This window comes from Xiphophorus maculatus, chromosome 6, assembly GCF_002775205.1.
Source record: "Xiphophorus maculatus strain JP 163 A chromosome 6, X_maculatus-5.0-male, whole genome shotgun sequence".
Lineage (NCBI taxonomy): Eukaryota > Metazoa > Chordata > Actinopteri > Cyprinodontiformes > Poeciliidae > Xiphophorus > Xiphophorus maculatus.
The window spans coordinates 30,022,038-30,045,877 of NC_036448.1; the positions used below are offsets into that span (position 1 = coordinate 30,022,038).

A 23,840-nucleotide genomic window follows, 5' to 3' on the forward strand; every position below is an offset into this window, starting at 1 on the left:
TTATAAATTGTTATATTGTTGCTAAATGTTCTTTGAGGTATGAGCATATTATTTTTGGTTTTATGGTAAGAATACAAATGCAGGCAAAAGACTGGCAATCCATCTAATCTATATTTGGCAAATTTCATATTCACAAATGCAAATTTTCAACATCTTCACCTTTTCTTTTTTTGTACAGTTTTGATGAAATCTACAGCCCTGGCATACTTTTCAATAAAAATAAAAAAAACTTGAATAAAACAATATGAAACAGTAAAGTGGACGGAAGAGAGAACGTTCCTGAAGAACCTGCTTCACTGACATACAGCTGATGAACTGTTTCCTCGGCGGGGATGAAGGGCACCATGCAGTGGTCTGTGACCCAGACAGGACATCCGTCTGGTGGCTTTAAACTTTTACTCTGACGCATTTAGACACATTTTAATCGATGGAGAATATGGCAGATTTACCTGACGAACATGGCGGCTCCAGGGCCAGTCAGGGCGGAAGAGGGTTTTCCTCCTTCTCCACTGTTCCTTTTAGGGCCTGCAGGCGGCGCGCTGATCTTTACCAAACTCTAATCGAAGAAGAAGGCGTGGAGGAAATATGTCAGCGCCGTTGGATGATTACGGAACGTTTGTTTTGGACCCGCTCCGTGTTTAGAACCCCGTCCAGCCTTAGTGCCATGGCCCACCGGTACCTGCGGCTGCCTGCGGGCTGCGGGAGCCTGGTCCGGCTGCTGCTTCGGCCCTGCGGAGCTACCGCCAGGACGGTAGGTGGGGGGCGGAAAGACAGGCTCACCTTGACCCGCTCCGGTTGGGTTCGGTTCGGGAAGCCGCTCAGAGCCCGCACCGAACCCAAAAACAGCAGATCGACTGACGTTTTTACCTGTTATAGAGGTGTGACGTAAGCCAGGTATCCTCTGTTTTCGCTCGAAACGTGTGACGTCAGAGCCTGGTTGACTGATGACGACATTGATTACTTATTCATCATAGAGTGATGTAAATTCTGAGGGTCAGATGCGCTTTAGTCCGAAACAGCATTCTCCAGAACAGTTCTGTTGGTCCAAATGATTGGGTCCGCAACCAATGAATCCAGAACTTGTGCGTCCAGAACGGTACCGGGCCATGAAGGTGTTTGAGCCAACCTGTGGACCCTCCTCCCCCTCTCAGGTGTCTCCAGCCGGTTCTGGTCGGGTGCGGAGTGGACCCGTCCCCCTGAGCGAGCTGTCGGGAGCCTCTAGGATCCTGAGCTCCAAACCGCCCAAAGGTGAGTGGGGACCCGGTTCTGGTTCTGTCCTCACCTGGGCAAACACGGGTCGGAGTTCTAACTATGGCTCCCCGGCCTCTCAGGTGAACTGAATCGTTCAGATGAACTGTTCCCGCTGAGAACACCGGAGGTAGTCACCATGGAAACGAACGTGCGCTCAGACGGTTTCTGTTCTCCTTACAGGATTTGAGAAATATTTCCCAGAGAGTCAGAACCGGGCCAGAACCTCTGAACCCGAAGCTAAAGGTAAAGAAGACACAGGTGAGCATGCGCAGCTGGAGACAGGTGAATAAGTCAGAGAACTACAGAACCGACTGGGCTCTGTCCGTTGAACCGGGTCTCTGAAGGTGGTCCTTCAGGTCAGAACCTCCAAAACGGTTCTTTTTCTTCAGAACTAAGAGAGTTTTGGTTTAGGGGCGGGGCTTACCACAGGTAAACCAATGACTGGTTCCAGTCCACTTTACATGAATCAGAACTAGAACCTCCACAATGATGGATGTGCTGACTTCATCCTGACGCTCCAAACCGAGCAGGCTCAAAGCCCTGCCCTCTCACGGTTCTGACCCGTTTCAGAGTCCAAACCTGCCCAGAAACCGTCCGGGAAGCCAGGAGGATCCGGGTCCGGAGGAGGGAAACGAGGCGGCCGCAACGAGGAGAACCACTGGTACAGCCGCCTACAGAAGGTCAGTCACCTGATCAGCGGAGGGCGGGTCCCAGGTCTTACCTGTCCAGGTGTCTCAGCAGCTTTTCTCTCCAGGGCGACGTCCCTTGGGATGATAAGGAGTTCCGCTTGTACCTCCTGACCGGCGTGGCGTTCTGGACCGCCATCACCTACTACTTCTTCCTGCGGGACGGAGGTCGTGAGGTCACCTGGAAGGACTTTGTCAACAACTACCTGGCCAAAGGAGCGGTGAGGAACTCACCTGTGTTTGCCCTGCCTCAGTCTGCAGCTCTAACTGGTCATTTCCTGCCAGGTGGAGCGGCTGGAGGTGGTCAACAAGCGCTACGTCAGAGTGGCGTTCTCTCCGGGGAAGACGCCGCTGGACGGGGTGCGTCCCATCGGCCAGCTCGGGCCTCAGGTACCTGCAGCGCCGCCACTGACTCCTCCCCCTGTGTTTCCACCTGCAGCAGTACGTCTGGTTCAACATCGGCAGCGTGGACACCTTCGAGAGAAACCTGGAGACGGCCCAGAGCGAGCTGGGCATCGAGAGCGAGAACCGCCTGCCGGTGGTATACTCCACCGAGAGCGACGGGTGAGCCACGACCTTCGACCCGACCTTCACCCCGACCCCAACCCTGACCCTGCGGTCCTTCCCCGCAGGTCGTTCCTGCTCAGCATGCTGCCCACAGCACTCATCATCGGCTTTCTGCTCTTCATGCTGCGGCGTGGGCCGGCGGGCGGGGGCCGGCCGGGCCGCGGCATGGGGGGTCTGTTCAGCGTAAGCGAGACCACCGCCAAGATCCTGAAGGACGAGATCGACGTCAAGTTCAAAGACGTGGCGGGTTGTGAGGAGGCCAAGCTGGAGATCATGGAGTTTGTCAACTTCCTGAAGAACCCCAAACAGTACCAGGACCTGGGGGCCAAGATACCCAAGGTGAGGGCGGGACCAGGGTGAGGTTGGGGTTCCTTCAGGCTGGTGGAGGGTGGGGCCACAGATGGGTTTCCCCGGGATCAGCGGTTATGTTGTGTGACAGGGCGCCATTTTGACCGGACCCCCAGGAACCGGGAAGACACTGCTGGCCAAGGCGACGGCAGGTGAGGCCAACGTTCCCTTCATCACAGTGAACGGCTCTGAGTTCCTGGAGATGTTCGTGGGAGTGGGCCCCGCCAGGGTGAGGTGCCGCCAGGGGAGTGGGTTGGGGAGCGGTTCCTCTGAGGTTCCTCTGACCTTCCATTCCATGCAGGTTCGGGATCTGTTCGTCATGGCCCGGAAGAACGCGCCCTGTATCCTCTTCATTGATGAGATCGACGCCGTGGGCCGGAAGCGCGGCCGCGGCAACTTTGGAGGCCAGAGCGAGCAGGAGAACACGCTGAACCAGCTACTGGTGGAGATGGACGGTGGGTCCCGCTTCCGCAGAACCACGGGGTCCACCAGGCCTCACCTCACTGTCCACTCTGCCCCCAGGCTTCAACACCGCCACCAACGTGGTGGTTCTGGCCGGAACCAACCGACCCGACATCCTGGACCCGGCCCTGCTGCGGCCTGGGCGCTTCGACAGGCAGATCTACATCGGTGAGCGGGCGACTGGGCGGTTAATTATCAGGCAGGTGAGCTGGTGACAAAGATCTCTTTCCTTTCAGGTCCTCCTGACATCAAAGGACGGGCGTCCATCTTTAAGGTCCACCTGCGTCCTCTGAAGCTCAGCACAGACCTGGACAAAGATGCTCTGGCTAAGAAGATGGCTGCCCTCACGCCTGGATTTTCAGGTAGTATGCACCCTGATGGGAGTGAGCAGTCAGGTGGCGGGTGTGTCTGAGCCTCAGGTGATTTGTGTGGATTGTCTGTCCCCGATTGCTGCCTGGCAGGCGCCGACATCGCCAATGTGTGCAACGAGGCGGCACTGATTGCCGCACGCCACCTGTCCGATACCATCAATCAGAAACACTTTGAGCAGGCCATCGAGAGAGTGATCGGAGGTGAGACCAGAACAGAACCAGCGCAGTGTCAGGTTTTGGTTCCGGTTCTGTAACCTTCCTGTCTCCTGGAGGTCTGGAGAAGAAGACCCAGGTTCTGCAGCCAGAGGAGAAGAAGACGGTGGCGTACCATGAGGCGGGTCACGCCGTGGCTGGCTGGTTCCTGGAGCATGCCGACCCGCTGTTGAAGGTCTGTCAGGTTCTGTCTGTTTCTGTTGGCATGGCCGGGTTCTAATGCGGTGCTGCCTGTGCAGGTGTCTATCATCCCCAGGGGGCGGGGCCTGGGCTATGCCCAGTACCTCCCCAGGGAGCAGTACCTGTACACTAAGGAGCAGCTGCTGGACCGCATGTGCATGACGCTGGGAGGCCGCGTTGCAGAGGAGATTTTCTTCGGCCGGGTCACTACTGGCGCCCAGGATGACCTCAGGAAGGTCACACAGAGTGCCTACGCTCAGGTGAGTCGCTCGACCCGGCAGACACTCCTAACTCCTCTGGGTCCGGCCCATCTGACTCGCTGCTGTCCTCCCGCAGATCGTCCAGTTCGGGATGAACCCCAAGGTGGGCCAGGTGTCCTTCGACCTGCCGCGGCAGGGCGAGATGGTTCTGGAGAAGCCGTACAGCGAGGCCACAGCCCGCCTCATTGACTCCGAGGTCCGGACCCTAATCGGCGAGGCGTACCGCCGAACCCAGCTGCTGCTGACCGACAAGAAGGCCGAGGTGGACAAGGTACCGCCGTGGTCCGCCCGGGTCTGTCGCCCGTGGGATCCCAGCAAGGCAGGCTGGTTCTGGTTCCTCTGGGCCCGGTGGAGCGGGAAGCTGTGGTTCCAGTCCCGGTTCTGGTTGTGACTGTGGTTACTGTGCTGTCCTGCAGGTGGCGCAGCGGCTGCTGCAGCGGGAGGTTCTGTCCAAAGAGGACATGGAGGAGCTTCTGGGTCGGCGGCCGTTTGCGGAGCGCTCCACATACGAGGAGCTGGTGGAAGGGACCGGCGGCGAGGACGAGGACACGGCGCTGCCTGACGGCCTGAGGGACTGGAACCGGGACCGGAACCAGGACCGGAACCAGGAGAGCCCGGAGGAGCAGGTGGCCCGCCAGATCTCTGGAGGCATGCCCTTCTAGTACCTCCATAAACTGTTCTGTTGGGTTCTGATCCGTTCCACAGGTTCTGAACATTCCCACCTGAGCTGTTCTTCATCAGAACTCTACTGATGCTCCACAGAACCCACTCAGCTTCACATGCACCAGAACCAGGTTCATTCTGCTCATCCAGAACATATCAGAACCAAACAGAACCTCTCCATGTGTATCTGTGTAGAACCCAGACTCGGTTCTTTCCTCAAAACCTCAGTAGATATTCTCCAGCTGTGAGGAAAATGTTCCACCAAAACATCTGGCACCGTTCTGATGGGGAACCCTTTGGTCCAGAGTTCTACTGGGCCCAGCATCCGGCCCCACAGAGGGGTTTCCGACTCGAACCCTCTAGAACCGCGGTTCTGCAGTCTGTAGACGCTTCTCTGCTCCAACATACCAGAACCAGACAGCCGGGTTCAGAGGCCCGGTTCAGGTCTGGAACTGGAAACTTCTAGAAGCTACAGACCAAGGTTCTGTAAGGTTCTGTTAGGTTCTGCAAGGGACGTTCTCCTGCTGGTGTTCCACAGCCTGCACTACAACCTTTGACTGGAAACTGGAAGTGAACCTGCTGTTGATTCTGTTCTGATCCGGACAGATTCGGGTCACAGCCATAGAAGCACCAGACGTCTGAACGGTTTGGTTCTGGTAAAGTCCTGGGGTGTTTCCAGCTCATAACTAAAGTGGATCAGAACCAGTTCTGATCAGGTCTGGGTTCGAAAGGAATGAGTTCTCGGCCTGCTCTGAGTGTAAACATGTAAATTGATGTGTGATAATAAAGATGTATATGTTGGTTCTGGTTCTGATGGCTCGGTTCCAGATCTCTGATCAAACAAATAACAGAAAAGATCAGAACACAAGCTGACAGATGAACGTTCTTTGACCTCCAGCTTCTACCTAAGTTGACCTTATAACGCGGTGACGTCATAAGGTCCCCTGGTACCGCTGGACCGACCGCAGTTGTATCCGACCAAAATGAGTCATCAGGGCTTTTATTCTGAAATTTCCTCTCAGAGGAAGTGACATCATGTGTAGCGTTGTTGTGTTCCGGGCAGTGTACAGATGCTAGTGCTTGAGGAACTTTATTCAGGTCTTAGGTTCGGTTCGGTCGGAGATAACTTCAAAGATCCGGAGAAGCAGTTCGAAGAATTGCGGAGTGGGACGGCAGCAGAACCGGAAGAAAGCTGCATGGCTGCGGCGGTTTCTGCGGTAAGAACTGGAACTGGATGAAAGCTAAGCTAATGCTAACAGGCCTGGAGCTTCGAGAGCTGTTGTTAAACACCCTGGTTGGAGTCAGCAGGTCAGTGAACTGTTCATAGATAAATAAATCAGTCAGCAGGTCAGTGAACTGTTCATAGATAAATAAATCAGTCAGCAGGTCAGTGAACTGTTCATAGATAAATAAATCAGTCAGCAGGTCAGTGAACTGTTCGTAGATAAATAAATCAGTCAGCAGGTCAGTGAACTGTTCGTAGATAAATAAATCAGTCAGCAGGTCAGTGAACTGTTCATAGATAAATAAATCAGTCAGCAGGTCAGTGAACTGTTCATAGAGAAATAAATCAGTCAGCAGGTCAGTGAACTGTTCATAAATAAATAAATCAGTCAGCAGGTCAGTGAACTGTTCATAGATAAATAAATCAGTCAGCAGGTCAGTGAACTGTTCATAGATAAGTCAGTCAGTAGGTCAGTGAACTGTTCATAGATAAATAAATCAGTCAGTAGGTCAGTGAACTGTTCATAGATAAATAAATCAGTCAGCAGGTCAGTGAACTGTTCATAGATAAGTCAGTCAGTAGGTCAGTGGACTGTTCATAGATAAATAAATCAGTCAGTAGGTCAGTGAACTGTTCATAGATAAATAAATCAGTCAGTGAACTGTTCATAGATAAATAAATCAGTCAGCAGGTCAGTGAACTGTTCATAGATAAATCAGTCAGCAGGTCAGTGAACTGTTCATAGATAAATAAATCAGTCAGCAGGTCAGTGAACTGTTCATAGATAAATAAATCAGTCAGCAGGTCAGTGAACTGTTCATAGATAAATAAATCAGTCAGCAGGTCAGTGAACTGTTCATAGAGAAATAAATCAGTCAGCAGGTCAGTGAACTGTTCATAAATAAATAAATCAGTCAGCAGGCCAGTGAACTGTTCATAGATAAATAAATCAGTCAGCAGGTCAGTGAACTGTTCATAGATAAATAAATCAGTCAGTGAACTGTTCATAGATAAATAAATCAGTCAGCAGGTCAGTGAACTGTTCATAGATAAATCAGTCAGCAGGTCAGTGAACTGTTCATAGATAAATAAATCAGTCAGCAGGTCAGTGAACTGTTCATAGATAAATAAATCAGTCAGCAGGTCAGTGAACTGTTCATAGATAAATAAATCAGTCAGCAGGTCAGTGAACTGTTCATAGATAAATAAATCAGTCAGCAGGTCAGTGAACTGTTCGTAGATAAATAAATCAGTCAGCAGGTCAGTGAACTGTTCATAGATAAATAAATCAGTCAGCAGGTCAGTGAACTGTTCGTAGATAAATAAATCAGTCAGCAGGTCAGTGAACTGTTCATAGATAAATAAATCAGTCAGCAGGTCAGTGAACTGTTCATAGAGAAATAAATCAGTCAGCAGGTCAGTGAACTGTTCATAGATAAGTCAGTCAGTAGGTCAGTGGACTGTTCATAGATAAATAAATCAGTCAGTAGGTCAGTGAACTGTTCATAGATAAATAAATCAGTCAGCAGGTCAGTGAACTGTTCATAAATAAATAAATCAGTCAGCAGGTCAGTGAACTGTTCATAGATAAATAAATCAGTCAGCAGGTCAGTGAACTGTTCATAGATAAGTCAGTCAGTAGGTCAGTGAACTGTTCATAGATAAATAAATCAGTCAGCAGGTCAGTGAACTGTTCATAGATAAATAAATCAGTCAGCAGGTCAGTGAACTGTTCGTAGATAAATAAATCAGTCAGCAGGTCAGTGAACTGTTCATAGAGAAATAAATCAGTCAGCAGGTCAGTGAACTGTTCATAAATAAATAAATCAGTCAGCAGGTCAGTGAACTGTTCATAGATAAATAAATCAGTCAGCAGGTCAGTGAACTGTTCATAGATAAGTCAGTCAGTAGGTCAGTGGACTGTTCATAGATAAATAAATCAGTTAGCGGGTCAGTGAACTGTTCATAGATAAATAAATCAGTCAGCAGGTCAGTGAACTGTTCATAGATAAATAAATCAGTCAGCAGGTCAGTGAACTGTTCATAGATAAATAAATCAGTCAGCAGGTCAGTGAACTGTTCGTAGATAAATAAATCAGTCAGCAGGTCAGTGAACTGTTCATAGAGAAATAAATCAGTCAGCAGGTCAGTGAACTGTTCATAAATAAATAAATCAGTCAGCAGGTCAGTGAACTGTTCATAGATAAATAAATCAGTCAGCAGGTCAGTGAACTGTTCATAGATAAGTCAGTCAGTAGGTCAGTGGACTGTTCATAGATAAATAAATCAGTCAGCAGGTCAGTGAACTGTTCATAGATAAGTTAGTCAGTAGGTCAGTGGACTGTTCATAGATAAATAAATCAGTCAGTAGGTCAGTGAACTGTTCATAGATAAATAAATCAGTCAGTGAACTGTTCATAGATAAATAAATCAGTCAGCAGGTCAGTGAACTGTTCATAGATAAATAAATCAGTCAGCTGGTCAGTGAACTGTTCATAGATAAATAAATCAGTCAGCAGGTCAGTGAACTGTTCATAGATAAATAAATCAGTCAGTAGGTCAGTGTACTGTTCATAGATAAATAAATCAGTCAACGGGTCAGTGAACTGTTCATAGATAAATAAATCAGTCAGCAGGTCAGTGAACTGTTCATAGATAAGTCAGTCAGTAGGTCAGTGAACTGTTCATAGATAAATAAATCAGTCAGCAGGTCAGTGAACTGTTCATAGATAAGTCAGTCAGTAGGTCAGTGAACTGTTCATAGATAAATAAATCAGTCAGCAGGTCAGTGAACTGTTCATAGATAAATAAATCAGTCAGCGGGTCAGTGAACTGTTCATAGATAAATAAATCAGTCAGCGGGTCAGTGAACTGTTCATAGATAAATAAATCAGTCAGTGGGTCAGTGAACTGTTCATAGATAAATAAATCAGTCAGTGGGTCAGTGAACTGTTCATAGATAAATAAATCAGTCAGTGGGTCAGTGAACTGTTCATAGATAAATAAATCAGTCAGTGGGTCAGTGAACTGTTCATAAATAACCAGGTCCAAGCCTCCTCTGATTGATGATGTCATCAGCAGTCTGTGTGTTATGATTGGTTCACAGGGAGGGCCGCCTCTCATCATGGAGAACGGACAGACCGCCGCCCCCACCCCTAAGCTGGGCCTGCCTCCGCTCACCCCCAACCAGCAGGAGGCGCTGCAGAAGGTCAATCTGTTGCAACGGGTCAGAACCAGCAGCAGAACCTGTGGTTCTGGTCGCTAAATGCTCTCTGGGTTCTGCCTGCAGGCTAAAAAGTATGCTATGGAGCAGAGCATCAAGAGCGTGCTGGTGAAGCAGACACTGGTGCAGCAGCAGCAGCTCACCAGCCTGCAGGTAACTCCCAGAGGCCACGCCCACACCGAGACCACGCCCCCTTTACCTCCTCTGTGATAGTTAAGGGTAGTCTGTTCTCCTCCCTCAGATGGCTCCTCTGACCATGGGTTTAGGAGACGCTCTGTCGCCGCTGCAGTCGGTGAGTATGGTTCTGTTCTGTTCAGGCCCGGTTCTGTTGGCCTATTGGCAGGATCTAATCCTTCAGCAGTTCTCAGGCTTCCTTCTTCCAGCAGCTCTTGATGTTCCATTTTCTCTAAAAATCCTGTCTTTTCTGCGTAGTCGTTCATGCTAAAAATAAATACTGCGACGCAGTCAGACTTCTGTGTGAACGTTTTCGACCCCAAATGACGAAGGAAGTAGCCGTCAAACATCACTCTGTTTGCTACTGTAAAGATGGCTGCCGTCTCTGGATGGGTTTTAAAGTTGCTGAGAGCGACACGGTCAGCTGACGAAGGAAGCTGATAGAACGCTGACAGCAGCGGCATCTGGTTCTTTCTTTCTGGTTCTTTCTGGTTCTCTGGCTGTAGCCTCTGACCCGATTCTGAGCTGGTTCTATTTGGAGTCGGACCAGGAGTGGTGGGTTGGGATGTGATGCGTTTGCTGACTCAAACAGCTTCCATCTCTTCATTATCATTTCAGATGTTGTTTAGATTTACTGTCTGGATTCTTCTGCTAGCTTTAGCTCCACAGCTGGACGGTGAGCAGGTTTTATTTTTGGGTGAAACATGGGAAACGTTCAGAATGCCGTGAGAGGTGGGATCCGGGTGGCGGACAGACCACCAAGGCTTCCATCAAGGTGGAAGCTGACCTGCTCCCTCTGCTCCTCCTGTCCACCAGGTAGCAGCGCAACGCCAGCGAGCTCTGGCCATCATGTGCCGGGTCTACGTGGGCTCCATCTACTACGAGCTGGGCGAGGAAACCATCAGGCAGGCCTTCATCCCCTTTGGACCAATCAAAAGCATCGACATGTCCTGGGACTCGGTCACCATGAAGCACAAGGTCCGAGAGGACAAGAGGCAGCCATAGAACCTCAGGGTTCCCTCTCTGGTTCTCTGTCTGGTTCTCTCTGGTTCCTTCTCTGGTTCTTTCTGGTTCCCTGATCAGTTCTGTCTCTGCAGGGTTTTGCCTTCGTGGAGTATGAGGTTCCTGAAGCGGCCCAGCTGGCTCTGGAACAGATGAACTCTGTGGTTCTAGGAGGGAGGAACATCAAGGTGGGCCCGGTTCCTGTCTGTCTTTGTGGTGATTATTATTGTTTGAGTTTTCTGGGTTTTATTTCCTGTTTCAAGTTGTAATTTGTTCTACAATCCAACCCAAAATAAAATCAAAGTGAAGAAGAAATGACCGGAGGGTGTGCTCCAATTATAGAGGGATCACACTCTTAAGCCTCCCTGGCAAGGTCTATTCAGGGGTCCTGGAGAGGAGGGTCCGTCGGTTAGTCGAACCTCGGATCCAGGAAGAGCAGTGTGGTTTTCGTCCTGGTCGTGGAACACTGGACCAGCTCTACACCCTCGGCAGGGTCCTGGAGGGTGCATGGGAGTTCGCCCAACCAGTCTACATGTGTTTTGTGGACTTGGAGAAGGCGTTCGACCGTGTCCCTCGGGGAGCCCTGTGGGGGGTTCTCTGGGAGTATGGGGTACCGAGCCCTTTGATACGGGCTGTCAGGTCCCTGTATGACCGGTGTCAGAGTCTGGTCCGCATTGCCGGCAGTAAGTCGGGCTCGTTTCCGGTGAGAGTTGGACTCCGCCAGGGCTGCCCTTTGTCACCGATTCTGTTCATTACTTTCATGGACAGAATCTCTAGACCAGCCAAGGTGTTGAGGGGATCCGATTTGGTGGCCTTAGGATCTCGTCTCTGCTTTTTGCAGACGATGTGGTCCTTTTGGCTTCATCAGGTCGTGATCTGCAGCTCTCGCTGGAGCGGTTCACAGCCGAGTGTGAAGCGGCCGGGATGGGGATCAGTGCCTCCAAATCCGAGGCCATCATGGTCTTGAGCCGGAAAAGGGTAGAGTGCCTTCTCCGGGTCAGGGGGGGTGTCCTGCCCCAGGTGGAGGAGTTCAAGTATCTCGGGATCTTGTTCACGAATGGGGGAAGAAGGGAGCGGGAGATCGACAGGCGGATTGGCGCAGCGTCTGCCGTTAAGCGGGCGCTGTACCGGTTCGTCGTGGTGAAGAGAGAGCTGAGCCAAAAAGCGAAGCTCTCGATTTACCGGTCGATCTACGTTCCCACCCTCATCTATGGTCATGAGCTTTGGGTCATGACCGAAAGAACGAGATCGCGGATACAAGCGGCCGAAATGGGTTTTCTCCGTAGGGTGGCTGGGCTCTCCCTTAGAGAGAAGCTCAGTCGTCCGGGAGGGACTCAGAGTAGAGCCGCTGCTCCTTCACATCGAGAGGAGCCAGTTGAGGTGGCTCAGGCATCTGGTCAGGATGCCTCCTGGACGCCTCCCTGGTGAGGTGTTCCGGGCACGTCCCACCGGGAGGAGGGGAAGACCCAGGACACGCTGGAGGGACTATGTCTCTCGGCTGGCCTGGGAACGCCTCGGGATTCCCCCGGAAGAGCTAGAAGAAGTGGCTGGGGAGAGGGAAGTCTGGGCCTCCCTTCTGAAGCTGTTACCCCCGCGACCCGACCTTGGATAAGCGGAAGAAGATGGATGGATGGATGGATGGATGGATGGATGGATGGATGGATGGAAGAAGAAATGTTGCCATCAGTGAATTTTTGACCGTTGAAAGGGCCAGAACAGGAACCACCCAGTTAACCAGTTAACCAGTGACATTAAGGTGCCTTAGAAAAGAGAAAACCAGACTTCCCAGTAATCCCCAGGAAAACCAGCTCAGCTGCACACGTACCAAAATACCAAGAACACAAAGCCCAATCATTTGAAGCCGAGTTCAGTTCAAGGTTCAACGTTTCCCGGTGGAGTTTCATCTGAACGCTGAGAGGCCACGCCCCCTGCCGGCAGCAGGGAGGGGCTGGTTGATCATTTGACATCACCATCTCTGTGGTTACCTCAGCCGTCCTCTTTATCCCTGCGCGATGTCTTGCAGGTCGGCCGGCCCAGCAACATCGGCCAGGCTCAGCCGATCATTGACCAGCTGGCGGAGGAGGCGCGAGCCTTCAACAGGATCTACGTGGCGTCCGTCCACCCTGACCTCTCCGACGAGGACATCAAGAGCGTTTTCGAGGCCTTCGGCAGGATCAAGTCCTGCATGCTGGCCCGCGAGCCCACCACCGGGCGCCACAAAAGCTACGGCTTCATTGGTGAGGCCGGACAGGTGTCAGGGACCCCTCTGGTTCTCTGGGGTCGGCGTCACACCGCGTCCTCTGGGTCGTGATGTGGCGCGAAGCGCTGAGCTGCGTCTTGCTGTCTGAAATCAGCTTGTCCTCTGTGTGTCCAGAGTACGATAAGGCTCAGTCGGCCCAGGACGCCGTGGCCTCCATGAACCTGTTCGACCTGGGGGGGCAGTACCTTAGGGTGGGGAAGGCCGTGACTCCGCCCATGCCCCTCCTCACCCCCACCACTGCTGGAGGACTTCCTGCGGCTGCCGCCGTGGCTGCTGCTGCTGCCAGCGCCAAGATCACAGCTCAGGTACACCATGGAGGGACAAGGTCAGGGGCTAGTGGCTGGGCCAAGGGGCGAGGCAGAGCCAGGCCTTATGGAGACAAATCAGGGTAAATATTTTGACGCTGATGAATATGACAATCTAAAACAAATAAGTTATTTTTGTCAAACTGATTCCATCAAGGGAGATCTGAAGATTTGAGCTTAATGTCGAACATTTTACAACTGCTTCAGATCAATAAGAGGAATGTTTGAAATGTTCCAACAGGAGAACTGACATCCAATGTAAATTCTCAAAATGTCCTTATAGATTATTATGAATGTTCCTTTTTTAAAGAATAACCAACTAAAAAGAAATATTAAAGACAAAACGATAGCGGTTGTTTATATCCTCAGTGATTACAGTCTCTGCTGTTTGGCTGTTTTCCATCCTGCGTCCTCCAGGGGGCGCCACTACTTCAGCTGGCCAAACAGATCCCAGGTTTTCCTCAACACGCCGTGAACGCTGCTTTCCCTGAAACATCTCTCAGGTCTTTCCTGTTTCCTACAGTCAGGGAACAAAGATGATTCAATAATGATTAATATTAGTGATGCTCCGATCAGGTTTTTTGCTGCCGATTCCGATCACCCATGAGGCCGATCTCTGCCGATCACCTGGACTGGCGTTAATTTTTTGCGTTAGGTACAAATGGTACTATGTGATCTTCCAAAATGGAAATATGATCTGGCAATAAATTCACCTAATTTAGACATAAAACATGCAAAATACTTGCAGGCATCATACAGCAGCTACTCAGTCAAAAGGACAACAGAAAACCTGCAATCAGTAAAACAATATTTAACAGTAAGGCTCTCAACAGCTTAAATTATACATAAATCAAATAAATCTCATAACACTGCCCATAACAAATAGTCAAGTAAAAAAGGAAACATTCATTCAATGTCAAACACAGGTTGCATCAAAATCAACAATCCTGAGTTACTAAATCAAAACTTCCTGAGAACATGGCTGAGTAATTCTGCAGAACACAGGAGGAGGCAGAAGAGATTAATTATTTTTCAGAAATTATCCGTCTTATGTTAGGACATAGTGAAGGTTTAAAACATATGTAAAATCTTTTGTTTGTTTAAGTTACCTGCTGCAGCTTTAAGCAGACGTTCGGTGTGAGAGTTCACTGCAGGTGCAGCAGAAGCGGCGCTCTGTCTAGGAAATATTACTACCAGTAGCGCGTAGCGACGGTCCAACAGCGGGAGCAGAACCAGTGTCTTGCACCGCCAGCTTGAAGGGTTACATTATTTTTAAGGTTATTTGTTTAGCTGTCTGACCGTGATGCTCTTCTGGGTGAGTATTGTAGCTGTGTGCTGCTTTACCTGCTGTCTGGCCGCTCCGGATGTCCTTTTTTCTGCATTGAGCCTCGATGTAGAAAGCCTGTCAAATGTTTGTTTTTTAAATGTCATATTAGATTTGTTGTGTTGATGCATTTTGACATGTTTCAACCCCGAATTTTCCGCCGCAACATTAGGCCTGTCACGATAGCAAATTTTGCTGAGCGATTAATTGTCTCAAAAATTATTGCGATAAATGATAATATTGTTTGAAGACCTTTTTACACTGATTTAATGGAAATGATGTAATAATGCATGTGATTTCCTGCCAAAGATAGATACACTTTATTTTCAATAGAACACTAAATACTGGAACTGATAAACAAAATAAACAAAAACAAAAATAAAATGGATTCTCAGTCTCCATTAACAAAAAACTCACTTGGAAAAAAAAAACTAAACAACATAAAGCCAAAGTGGAAATAAATACTGCATTCAACCAAAAGAGTGCAGATTATGAAGTCTGTATATTATGTTGCCCTTCAGTAATAATTAGATTTAAATAGAGAAGATGGGAACATCGACTACCTGATGCAATAATTCACACTACATGATGTTTTGCTCCTATTTTTCCCCTTACAACAATCTTAAAACGTTGGTCTTTCTAAGATTGTGTGGTGTGTTACGGTAGATCGTCGTTGCAGCTCCGATCTAAATCAGGGTTTTTTCCAGACTGGGATCTTAACGCAGCCTGTTGAATGTGACAGGTAGCCAATCAGAAAGCGCGGATTCCCTCCGTGTTTTCTGAGGGGAAATTACGGAGGGGAATCCCAAACAGCTGACACGGCGCAACCCGAAGTCCAGCGGACATTGGAGATGATATGTGGAAACAACATTAATGTTTATTCAACATGCAAAGAATATAGAAATGACAAGAGGAGGAGTTGGAGCGAAATTGGTACCGCAGTTGATAAACCCGGTAACTTTTCAGCTGTTCTTCGTTAACGTGACGTAAATAGATTCTAATGATTTTCATTCAGTCAGGACTTTACGCTGACACTAGCCACATGCATTGCAGGTAGATTGTAGTAAAGCACTGATTAATGCCTGGTTTTAAAATTAGTTCACTGAACTTGTAGCCATTATTTTGTGCCCATTGTTGGACACCACACGGCAGGACCGAACCCGATGGAACCGTTATACCTAGGATTTCTGTCGGCTAATGTGTGGTCTGTCAGGTTTTGAAATGGGCCGACAATCGGCCGACAGCTCTAAGATCGAGTAGTCTGCGCTGGGCTTTACACTAAGGAAATGAGGAAGGAGGGTCAGTGGAGAGCACCGGAGTTGAGCCTTTTTTCATTCAGTGTCATTAACAGAAAGAGAAAAAGGTCGGAAGAGACGATAAAGCCATAATTAAAATGACGTCGATTGTTTTAATTTATTGTACGATTAATCGATTTATCGTTTATCGCGACAGGCCTACGCAACATGCAACATGCAAACATCCCCATTCGCTCTCAGAGTGTCATAGTTCCTCGCTGCATCGCTTAGGATTGTTTTTAACTTGCATTGTTTCAAAATGAGCTTCATGTAGCACTAAGGAGTAAATATAATTTCTTAATGTAGTATAGTTAATTATTTTTACGTCTTTCATATTCCTGCTAATTGATATGTATTAGTGGATTGGACAGTATCTATTAGTGATGCTTTGTGTCCAGAAAACCATTTTATTCTAATGCAGGACGAGCAGAAATCTGTCATGAAAATATTAGATTATCAGATATATCTATTAAATCTGATTTAAAATAAAGCTGAGAAAACTGAAACAGAAATTCTCCTTGATACAAATCTATAAACAGTTTGGTTTCTGTTAGTTCTGTCAAGATGCAAGAAAGGATGAATTTCCCTTCTATTGGTCAATGTTTTATTTTAATTCGGTTTTTGTCGCTTGTTTAATTTTTATTAATTGTTTAATTTTTATTAATTGTTTAATTTTTATTAATAAAGCTGATAAACGGGTGGAGAACAAAACTAGACAAAACCATTTATATTCTGCTTTTTCTCTGTGTCGGCATGACGCTACGCGGACCTGTTGCCATGGCAACCGACAGACAACAGCTCTACCAGCAGATAAAGCAGAGATTACGTTCAAACCTATCAGGGGAATCAATACCAGAAACTAACGTTTCCCACACAAAGAAGTATCAGAACCACCAAACAGAACATCCAGTCTGTTACATTATGCTGTCAGGCTTGATGTCTATATTGTGATTATTAATCTATTTTGGCCTGAACACAGATTAGCTGATTTAAACTCCTGCTCTACTGATGACTTGTGAGCAGCTTGTCCTGTTTTAGTGCTAACGGAACCAAAACACAGCGAACTGCGCAGCATGTTACGGTTATCAGAGTCAATAGCAGCTAGCAAGTTAGCCTAGCATAACTAGCTTACTGTTTTATTATTTAATGTTCCAAATATTTGACCAGTCGTGATTTTTGTCATATCTGTCCATCCTGTAGCTGTGTTGTGCGTATTTTGGACTTGTAATAAGTATCTGAGCTCAGGGCGCCTGCAGCTGTAGCCACTGTGTGGACCTTCAGATTTTCCTTTAAGTAAAACAGAAAAGAATCATTTTAGATTTTTTTTTTCATTATCTAATCCTCTTTACTATTAACAACATTTAGGAGAAAAAACAGATCTATTGTGTCAAAACGTTTTGTACGTAGCGAGTCTGTGTGAGTCCTGCTGCTCCGCACAAAGCCTCAATCTTATTGGTCAGTTTACTTTTGGAAATTTGGCGGCTCGGCGCTTTTCCTGTAAGCTAAAAATGAACGAGCGGCGTTTGAATCCTCCCGTAGTTCTAAGAGCGTGTGTGTGTGTGTGTGTGTGTGTGTGTGTGTGTGTGTGTGGTTTGGCGAACTGAAGAGCTGACGGTCACCCTGTTGGACAACTATTCATTACACTAGTAATGTAGCGATGACAAAACCTTCATCCAGACATTTTGTGTTTTAAAATCGTCCGTCTGTATTCAGCTGTTCTCGGGTCGGCTGCATTTTTCCTCTTTGACATTTTTCCAGAAATGGAATAAAGTCCATTCCTCCATCTAAATGCTCTGAGTAAAGCTGCTTGCTGCTTGTTCCCACTGACAACATTTTCTTCTGATTATTTTCCACCAAATCTCTACGACCATTTAATAACAAACAATCATTAGATCCAGCCAGACCGCAGCGCATGGTCGACCCAGAACATCGTCCTCCAGGGAACAGATGTTGACTGTTTACTTTGGGACAAATTGCCACAAACCCACTGAACTGATTGACAGGTTCCATCATATCAATGAACAAGCCTGACATTCAAAGTTCATAACAGAGGTGAACAAACACCCCATGGCCCCCCACCTCAAAAATGAATCCAGCGCCGCTGGTGGCAAGGCTGTCAGTAGATCCGGCCTGATTCAGAGTGATTCAGCAGATTCATCCTGGGCAGTGAATCCGTCTCTCCTTATTTTCCCACTTCTTCCTCACATCGTGTCTTCAGGAAACCTTCAAAACAAAAACGGGAGATTTGGGAGCCATCTTACTTTTGACAGTGAAAGAATTGCATATTAATAACAGTCATTGCCACCTGTGTGAACTGGTGAATGTTATAACATGTAATATATTTATTATAATGTTTTATTTCTAAAGTAGGCTCTTGATATAATCTAAGTCCATGTTAAAAATGTTAAAACTTTTAACTAAATCTGGGTGAGCCTTCCCTGAACCCGGTATTACCCCGAGCGCTATAGCGTATATTAGCCGGCGTGGCCAGTGGGCGTGGCCAGTGGGCGTGGCCAGTGCTGTTCCTACTGCCTCAGTGTTTCTCTGGTTCGTCAGGATCCGGTCGGAGCTTCGCTGCTCGGACCTTTGGCCGGCCCGGCGCTCCTCTCCCAGCAGCTGGGACTCCCGCAGGCCGTCATGGCCGCCCAGGCGCCAGGAGTCATCACAGGTGAGCGGGCCCCGCCCGTGCTCCCGGTCCTCCCTTCTCCCTGTGCCTCTAACCACCGGCTGCCGTTCCAGGCGTGACCCCGGCGCGCCCCGGCCTGCCCCAGGTGGGGCTGGTGAACCCGGTTTTGGCTACGCCTCCGTCGGGCACGGAGCCCAGGAGGAAGGAGGCGGAGTCTCAGCTGGAGGTGGCGTCGGAGCCGCTCAGCGAGCAGGAGCACATGAGCATCAGCGGCAGCAGCGCTCGCCACATGGTGATGAGGAAGCTGCTCCGCAAGCAGGAGGTGAGCCCGACCCGATTGGAACCGGGCCTCGGCCCCGATCTCTGACCTCTGCCCTCTGCCCCCAGTCCACCGTCATGGTGCTGAGGAACATGGTGGGCCCCAAAGACATCGACGACGACCTGGAGGGCGAGGTGACGGAGGAGTGCGGGAAGTTCGGCCAGGTGCGGCGCGTCATCATCTACCAGGAGCGGCAGGGCGAGGAGGACGACGCCGACGTCATCGTCAAGATCTTCGTGGAGTTCTCGGAGGCGGCGCACCGGAACCGCGCCATCCAGGCTCTCAACAACCGCTGGTTCGGGGGCCGCAAGGTGGCCGCCGAGGTCTACGACCGGGACCGCTTCGACGCCAGCGACCTGTCGGCGTAGAACCTGCCCGTCTCCATGGAAACGCTTCTTCTCCCTCAGGTTGTGTCTGACCGAGCCTAGCCGGGACAGGCAGCCTCTCAGAACCGAACGTTCTGCCGATCCGGACCGGAACTAGCTCCGTCCGGGTCGGGGAACGAAGAGCGAGTGGTTCTGGTTTGGACGGGACTGCTGCGGCTGGGTTCGGACCGGAACCGGCCTCGGTTCTCCTGGACGGACGATCCTGAATGTTCCCGACACGAATTCTCAGAACCGAACAGAACCGGGCCGGGTCCAAATGAATAAATGTTTTCCAGCTGTTTAAATGTTGTGAAGCTGCTCTCTGATTGGCTGATCGGACCGGCTCCACCGGACCCGGTCCGATCAGAACCATCCACCGACCCTGGTTGACCCGGTCCATACGATCCCGACAGGAAACCTCTGATCCCCCTGCGTCGTCATGACGACCCGGGGTCTGCCTGGATCCACTGACGGCCCAAATTGGTTCTGGACCGACTGGTTCTGGTTCTTCTGTTGTCTGTGTTTTCTGTTTTAGAAAGTTGGAATAAAATCACTCCGGAACTGGACCTGGGCCGGATCAGGTTCTGCAGGACCGGGTGAACGTTGGGGCTTCCACAAAGTTCTGAACAGCCTCCAGAACCGGTAAAGGCGAGCAGCTGGATCCGGTTCTGGAAAAGTTCTGTTCTCCATCAGCAGATGGAGAGGTCAAAGTTCATCTGGGTCAGAACCAAAGATCTCACACTTACTGCAGAGCATGTTCTGGTCCGGTCCGTTCTCCCTAAAACCAGAACTGAGCTCAGCCTCATGACAGGTCCAAACCCTGATCCGGTTCTTCCAGAACAGGTTCTGCTGCTGGTCCATGAAGTTCTAGATGTCCTCAGTGTTTCTGGACCGGTCGGAAACAATCGGGCCCTCAGACACCTACTGACTCGGCATTTCCAGAACCAGAACCAGGTGAGGATCAGAACCTGACTGAGAACAGGAATGTTAGAAGCTTTGGGTCAGAACCGAGCCCATCTGGTTAATATCTGGATTGCTCTGGGTTCTTTGGAGAAGCTCGACCCAGAAGAACCAGGTCATTCGGTTCTGCTCAGCCTTCCTGCGGTTTTGTCCAGACTAGAACCCGTCCTGACCAGGAGGAAGATGGACCGCAGCACGAGGCTGCAGTTTCGCATTCCGGCCAGCAGGGGTCGCCCTCGGATGGGAGGAAGTTTTCACACTAACACCGTTCAAAGCTTCAGGAAGCCGAACATCAGAACCGGACCCAACACCAGAAGATAAATATTTGTTCAGAGCTGCAAATTCCGGACTAAAGTCCAGATAAACCGAACCTCCAGAAATGAGCAAAACATTTCAGCGGTAGAAACGGACCAGACTGGCTCCGAGCTTTTATTTTGAAGTCTTGCCCCGCTACGCCGGAAGTGTGCGTACGGCGGCTCGCAGGACTCGGTCCGCCTCCAGGTCATCATGGGAGACTCCGTGTGCGAAGAACTCGAGGACCTGGTCCACTTCTCCGTCCCAGACCTGCCCGCGAGAGGCTACGTCGTGATGGAGGAGATTCGACGTCAAGGCAAGCTGTGTGACGTCACTCTCAAGGTAAGAAGCGAGACGCGCGAGGCTGCGGTTAGCTCACGAGCTACTGGAATGCTAACTGGGTGCTAACTGGCTAACAGGACAGACCATTGACAAACAGCTGATACGTCTTGTATCGATTATAGGTGACAGATCACGTGATTACACCTGTCAGTAGACAGGAAGTGGATTACTTGACTTATTGCTTAGCAACTAATCAGCTTTCATCGATCAGATCACAGCTGTTAAATGGAGCTGGAGTCCGTTGGTTCTGGTTCTGACCCGGCTCGTGTCTGCAGGTCGGGGAGCATAAGTTCAGCGCTCACCGGATCGTCCTCGCCGCCTCCATCCCGTATTTCCACGCCATGTTCACCAACGACATGGTGGAGCGCAAGCAGGATGAGATCCTGATGCAGGGCATGGACCCCAGGTACGCACCAGTAAGACCAGTAGGACCCCAGGTACACATTCAGTCCCTCCCAGTCTAACCAGTAGCTGTCTGTGCCGCAGCGCCCTGGAGGCTCTGATTAACTTTGCCTACAGCGGCCGCGTCGCCATCGACCAGCAGAACGTCCAGGCGCTGCTGATTGGCTCCAGCTTCCTGCAGCTGCAGAACGTGAAGGACGCCTGCTGCTCCTTCCTGCAGGAGAGGTGAGCTCCTCCACACGCGCTCCGTACCACGGCCGCCATGTCAGCTGACGTCTCCGTGGCGACCGGTCCCCTCTGGTTCCAGGCTGCACCCCAAGAACTGCCTGGGCGTGCGTCAGTTCGCGGAGGCCATGATGTGCACGGCACTGTACGACGCGGCCAACGGCTTCCTGCAGCGCCACTTCGTGGAGGCGGCGCTGTCCGAGGAGTTCCTGGCGCTGCGGGCCGAGGAGGTTCTGGAGCTGATGGGCTGCAACGAGCTCAACGTCAAGGCCGAGGAGCAGGTGAGGCCGCTGCTCGCGCAGCTCCGCCGCTCGCTCAGCTCCGCCGCTCGCTCAGCTCCACCGCTCGCTCGCACACCTCCGCAGTCACCGCCCCACCTTACCTGTGCAGGTGTTTGAGGCGGCTCTGGCTTGGGTCCACCACGACCGGGACCGGAGGAAGACTCTGCTGCCGGAGCTGCTGGCCAAGATCCGGCTTCCTCTCTGCCAGCCGCGCTTCCTGTCCGACCGCGTCCAGCAGGACGAGCTGATCCGCTGCTGCCACAGGTGCAGGTGAGGCGCAGCGCACCTGAGGCACCGGGACTGTCCAGGAGATATGGACTCGCATCAGTCAGGTTCTGATCGGGTCTGATCGGTTCTGATCGGTTCTGATTATCACTTTATTGATTGTTTATTGATCAGTATTGATCTCCTGGCAGGGACCTGGTGGATGAGGCCAAAGACTTCCACCTGGTCCTGGAGCGCCGCCCTCACCTGCCTTCCTTTAAGACGCGCCCGCGGTGCTGCACCTCTGTCTCGGGGCTCATCTACGCCGTGGGCGGCCTCAACAGCTCAGGTAGCTCCGCCTTTCTCACCTGAGCTGGCGCTGCTGAGTCCAGGTGGAGCTGATGGCCTCTTGCTTTGGCAGGTGACTCCTTGAACCTGGTGGAGGTGTTTGACCCGGTGGGGAACTTCTGGGAGCGCTGCCAGCCAATGAGGACGGCCCGCAGTCGAGTGGGAGTGGCCGTCGTTAACGGCCTGCTGTACGCCATCGGCGGATACGACGGCCAATCGCGGCTCAGCACGGTGGAGGTCTACAACCCGGAGACGGACGGCTGGACTCAGGTGTCCAGCATGAACAGCCAGCGCAGGTCAGTGGCCCACCTGGTACACGACCGGAACCGACTGATCAATAACCCGATCACTAACCCTATGCGGCCTTCCTCAGCGCCATGGGAACCGTGGTCATCGACGGCCATATTTACGTCTGCGGTGGATACGACGGGAAATCCTCTCTGAACTCTGTGGAATGTTACTCTCCAGAAACCGACAGGTGAGTTCTGTCTGTGAGGAAGATGATGAAGATGATGGTCTCTCTCTCTCTTAGCTGAGTTCAGGTGAATCTTGTTGACCTGATCTCCACCTATCTGCTGCTCAGACAGCAGGGGGCGTCCGTAGCGCCCAGCGTAGCGACTTTCTGTCATGTGACTCACCATGATTCCTCCTCAGGTGGAGCGTGGTGACGGAAATGAGCGTGAGTCGCAGCGCCACCGGCGTCACCGTGTTCGACGGGCGAATCTTTGTGTCGGGCGGCCATGACGGCCTGCAGATCTTCAACACGGTCAGTGCTGCCGCTCGGCACCGCCGCTCGGCGCCGCCTGCTCGGCTCACCTGTGTGACTCCTCCCCCTGCAGGTGGAGTACTACAACCACCACACGGACCGTTGGCACCCGGCGCCGGCCATGCTCAACAAGCGCTGCCGCCACGGCGCCGCCGCGCTCGGCAACCACATGTACGTCGCCGGCGGCTACGACGGCTCCGGCTTTCTGAGCGGCGTGGAGGTTCTGGCCGGCGTGTCGGGCCAGTGGAGCCTCCTGGTGGCCATGAACACGCGGCGCAGCCGGGTGTCGCTGGTGTCGACAGCGGGCCGGCTGTACGCCGTGGGCGGCTACGACGGCCAGTCCAACCTCAGCTCGGTGGAGATGCTGAATCCCGACACCAACCGCTGGGTGTTCATGGCGCCCATGGCGAGTCACGAGGGCGGCGTCGGCGTCGGCTGCGTCCTGCTGCAGCCCGCCTAGGAGGGGGCGGGGCCTCCGGCGCTGACCAGAGCTTCTCGGTAGGACGGAGAGGCTCGCCTCCCTCGGCATTCTGGGAAAAACTGTAGAGCTTCCAGCGGCTGCTACAATTAATTACTGGCTTCTGATTGGTCAGAGGGAGTCCCATAGAGCTGCTAGCTGTAGGGACAGCACCTGGAGGGGCGGGGCTTCCGGTTTAGGGGCGGGGCTTCATGACCTGCATGGGGTGGAGTCACAGAGCCCAATGACGGAGGAGGCGGAGCTTCAGGGACATCAGGTGGTGGAGGTGACATCATCAGCACCTGGTCAGGTGCTTCCAGGACGTTTCCAGGTGACAGACGCTGGTTTACCTGCGCGAGCACAGCTCAGTGCGCTCATGTTGTTCAGATAATTTAATATAAATAATTTATTCAGGATAAACGTGTTCAGTCCAATTTGTTTC

At 51.0% G+C, this 23,840-nt stretch overlaps 3 protein-coding genes across 5 annotated transcripts; all 3 read left to right on the forward strand.

Moving 5' to 3' along the window:
* Positions 1-412: 412 nt before the first annotated feature.
* afg3l2 (AFG3 like matrix AAA peptidase subunit 2) lies at positions 413-5,810 on the forward strand. Of its 2 annotated transcripts, none has more exons than XM_005814161.3 (17): positions 413-751; positions 1,152-1,248; positions 1,432-1,509; positions 1,822-1,931; positions 2,006-2,158; positions 2,223-2,297; positions 2,377-2,501; positions 2,570-2,843; positions 2,944-3,081; positions 3,154-3,307; positions 3,375-3,482; positions 3,551-3,676; positions 3,776-3,886; positions 3,958-4,073; positions 4,138-4,338; positions 4,415-4,609; positions 4,755-5,810. In XM_005814161.3, exons 1-17 carry the CDS (start codon positions 428-430, stop codon positions 4,998-5,000), a joined length of 2,631 nt encoding a protein of 876 aa, XP_005814218.3. In that variant the 5' UTR covers positions 413-427; the 3' UTR covers positions 5,001-5,810. The 2 variants fall into 2 exon arrangements, with proteins under 2 accessions (XP_005814218.3, XP_023191857.1); XM_023336089.1 differs by having other exon boundaries at positions 545-751; positions 4,415-4,657.
* A 214-nt stretch (positions 5,811-6,024) lies between these two features.
* LOC102237828 (poly(U)-binding-splicing factor PUF60) lies at positions 6,025-19,424 on the forward strand. 2 transcript variants are annotated; one of them, XM_023334910.1, is made up of 11 exons: positions 6,025-6,218; positions 9,333-9,434; positions 9,516-9,602; positions 9,691-9,741; positions 10,440-10,601; positions 10,721-10,813; positions 12,649-12,862; positions 13,000-13,190; positions 18,366-18,477; positions 18,549-18,757; positions 18,823-19,424. In XM_023334910.1, exons 1-11 carry the CDS (start codon positions 6,072-6,074, stop codon positions 19,120-19,122), a joined length of 1,668 nt encoding a protein of 555 aa, XP_023190678.1. In that variant the 5' UTR covers positions 6,025-6,071; the 3' UTR covers positions 19,123-19,424. The 2 variants fall into 2 exon arrangements, with proteins under 2 accessions (XP_023190678.1, XP_023190679.1); XM_023334911.1 differs by having other exon boundaries at positions 6,125-6,309.
* A 1,065-nt stretch (positions 19,425-20,489) lies between these two features.
* klhl18 (kelch like family member 18) lies at positions 20,490-23,811 on the forward strand. The gene is made up of 10 exons (XM_005816481.2): positions 20,490-20,715; positions 20,991-21,121; positions 21,202-21,342; positions 21,425-21,623; positions 21,733-21,893; positions 22,040-22,176; positions 22,249-22,471; positions 22,549-22,653; positions 22,830-22,941; positions 23,015-23,811. Exons 1-10 carry the CDS (start codon positions 20,587-20,589, stop codon positions 23,399-23,401), a joined length of 1,725 nt encoding a protein of 574 aa, XP_005816538.1. The 5' UTR covers positions 20,490-20,586; the 3' UTR covers positions 23,402-23,811.
* Positions 23,812-23,840: the final 29 nt, after the last annotated feature.

What these genes read in the sequence shown, in the direction of transcription:
- afg3l2 (XM_005814161.3), top strand. Translation starts at nt 428, where the DNA reads ATGGAGAATATGGCAGATTTACCTGACGAACATGGCGGCTCCAGGGCC. An exon ending in TAAAGGTAAAGAAGACACAG is followed by an intron (nt 1,510 to 1,821) that starts GTGAGCATGCGC and finishes GACCCGTTTCAG; the next exon opens with AGTCCAAACCTGCCCAGAAA. An exon ending in GCTACTGGTGGAGATGGACG is followed by an intron (nt 3,308 to 3,374) that starts GTGGGTCCCGCT and finishes CTCTGCCCCCAG; the next exon opens with GCTTCAACACCGCCACCAAC.
- LOC102237828 (XM_023334910.1), top strand. Translation starts at nt 6,072, where the DNA reads ATGCTAGTGCTTGAGGAACTTTATTCAGGTCTTAGGTTCGGTTCGGTC. An exon ending in AGCAGCTCACCAGCCTGCAG is followed by an intron (nt 9,603 to 9,690) that starts GTAACTCCCAGA and finishes CTCCTCCCTCAG; the next exon opens with ATGGCTCCTCTGACCATGGG. An exon ending in GGCGCCAGGAGTCATCACAG is followed by an intron (nt 18,478 to 18,548) that starts GTGAGCGGGCCC and finishes CTGCCGTTCCAG; the next exon opens with GCGTGACCCCGGCGCGCCCC.
- klhl18 (XM_005816481.2), top strand. Translation starts at nt 20,587, where the DNA reads ATGGGAGACTCCGTGTGCGAAGAACTCGAGGACCTGGTCCACTTCTCC. An exon ending in TGCTCCTTCCTGCAGGAGAG is followed by an intron (nt 21,343 to 21,424) that starts GTGAGCTCCTCC and finishes CTCTGGTTCCAG; the next exon opens with GCTGCACCCCAAGAACTGCC. An exon ending in ACGTCAAGGCCGAGGAGCAG is followed by an intron (nt 21,624 to 21,732) that starts GTGAGGCCGCTG and finishes TTACCTGTGCAG; the next exon opens with GTGTTTGAGGCGGCTCTGGC.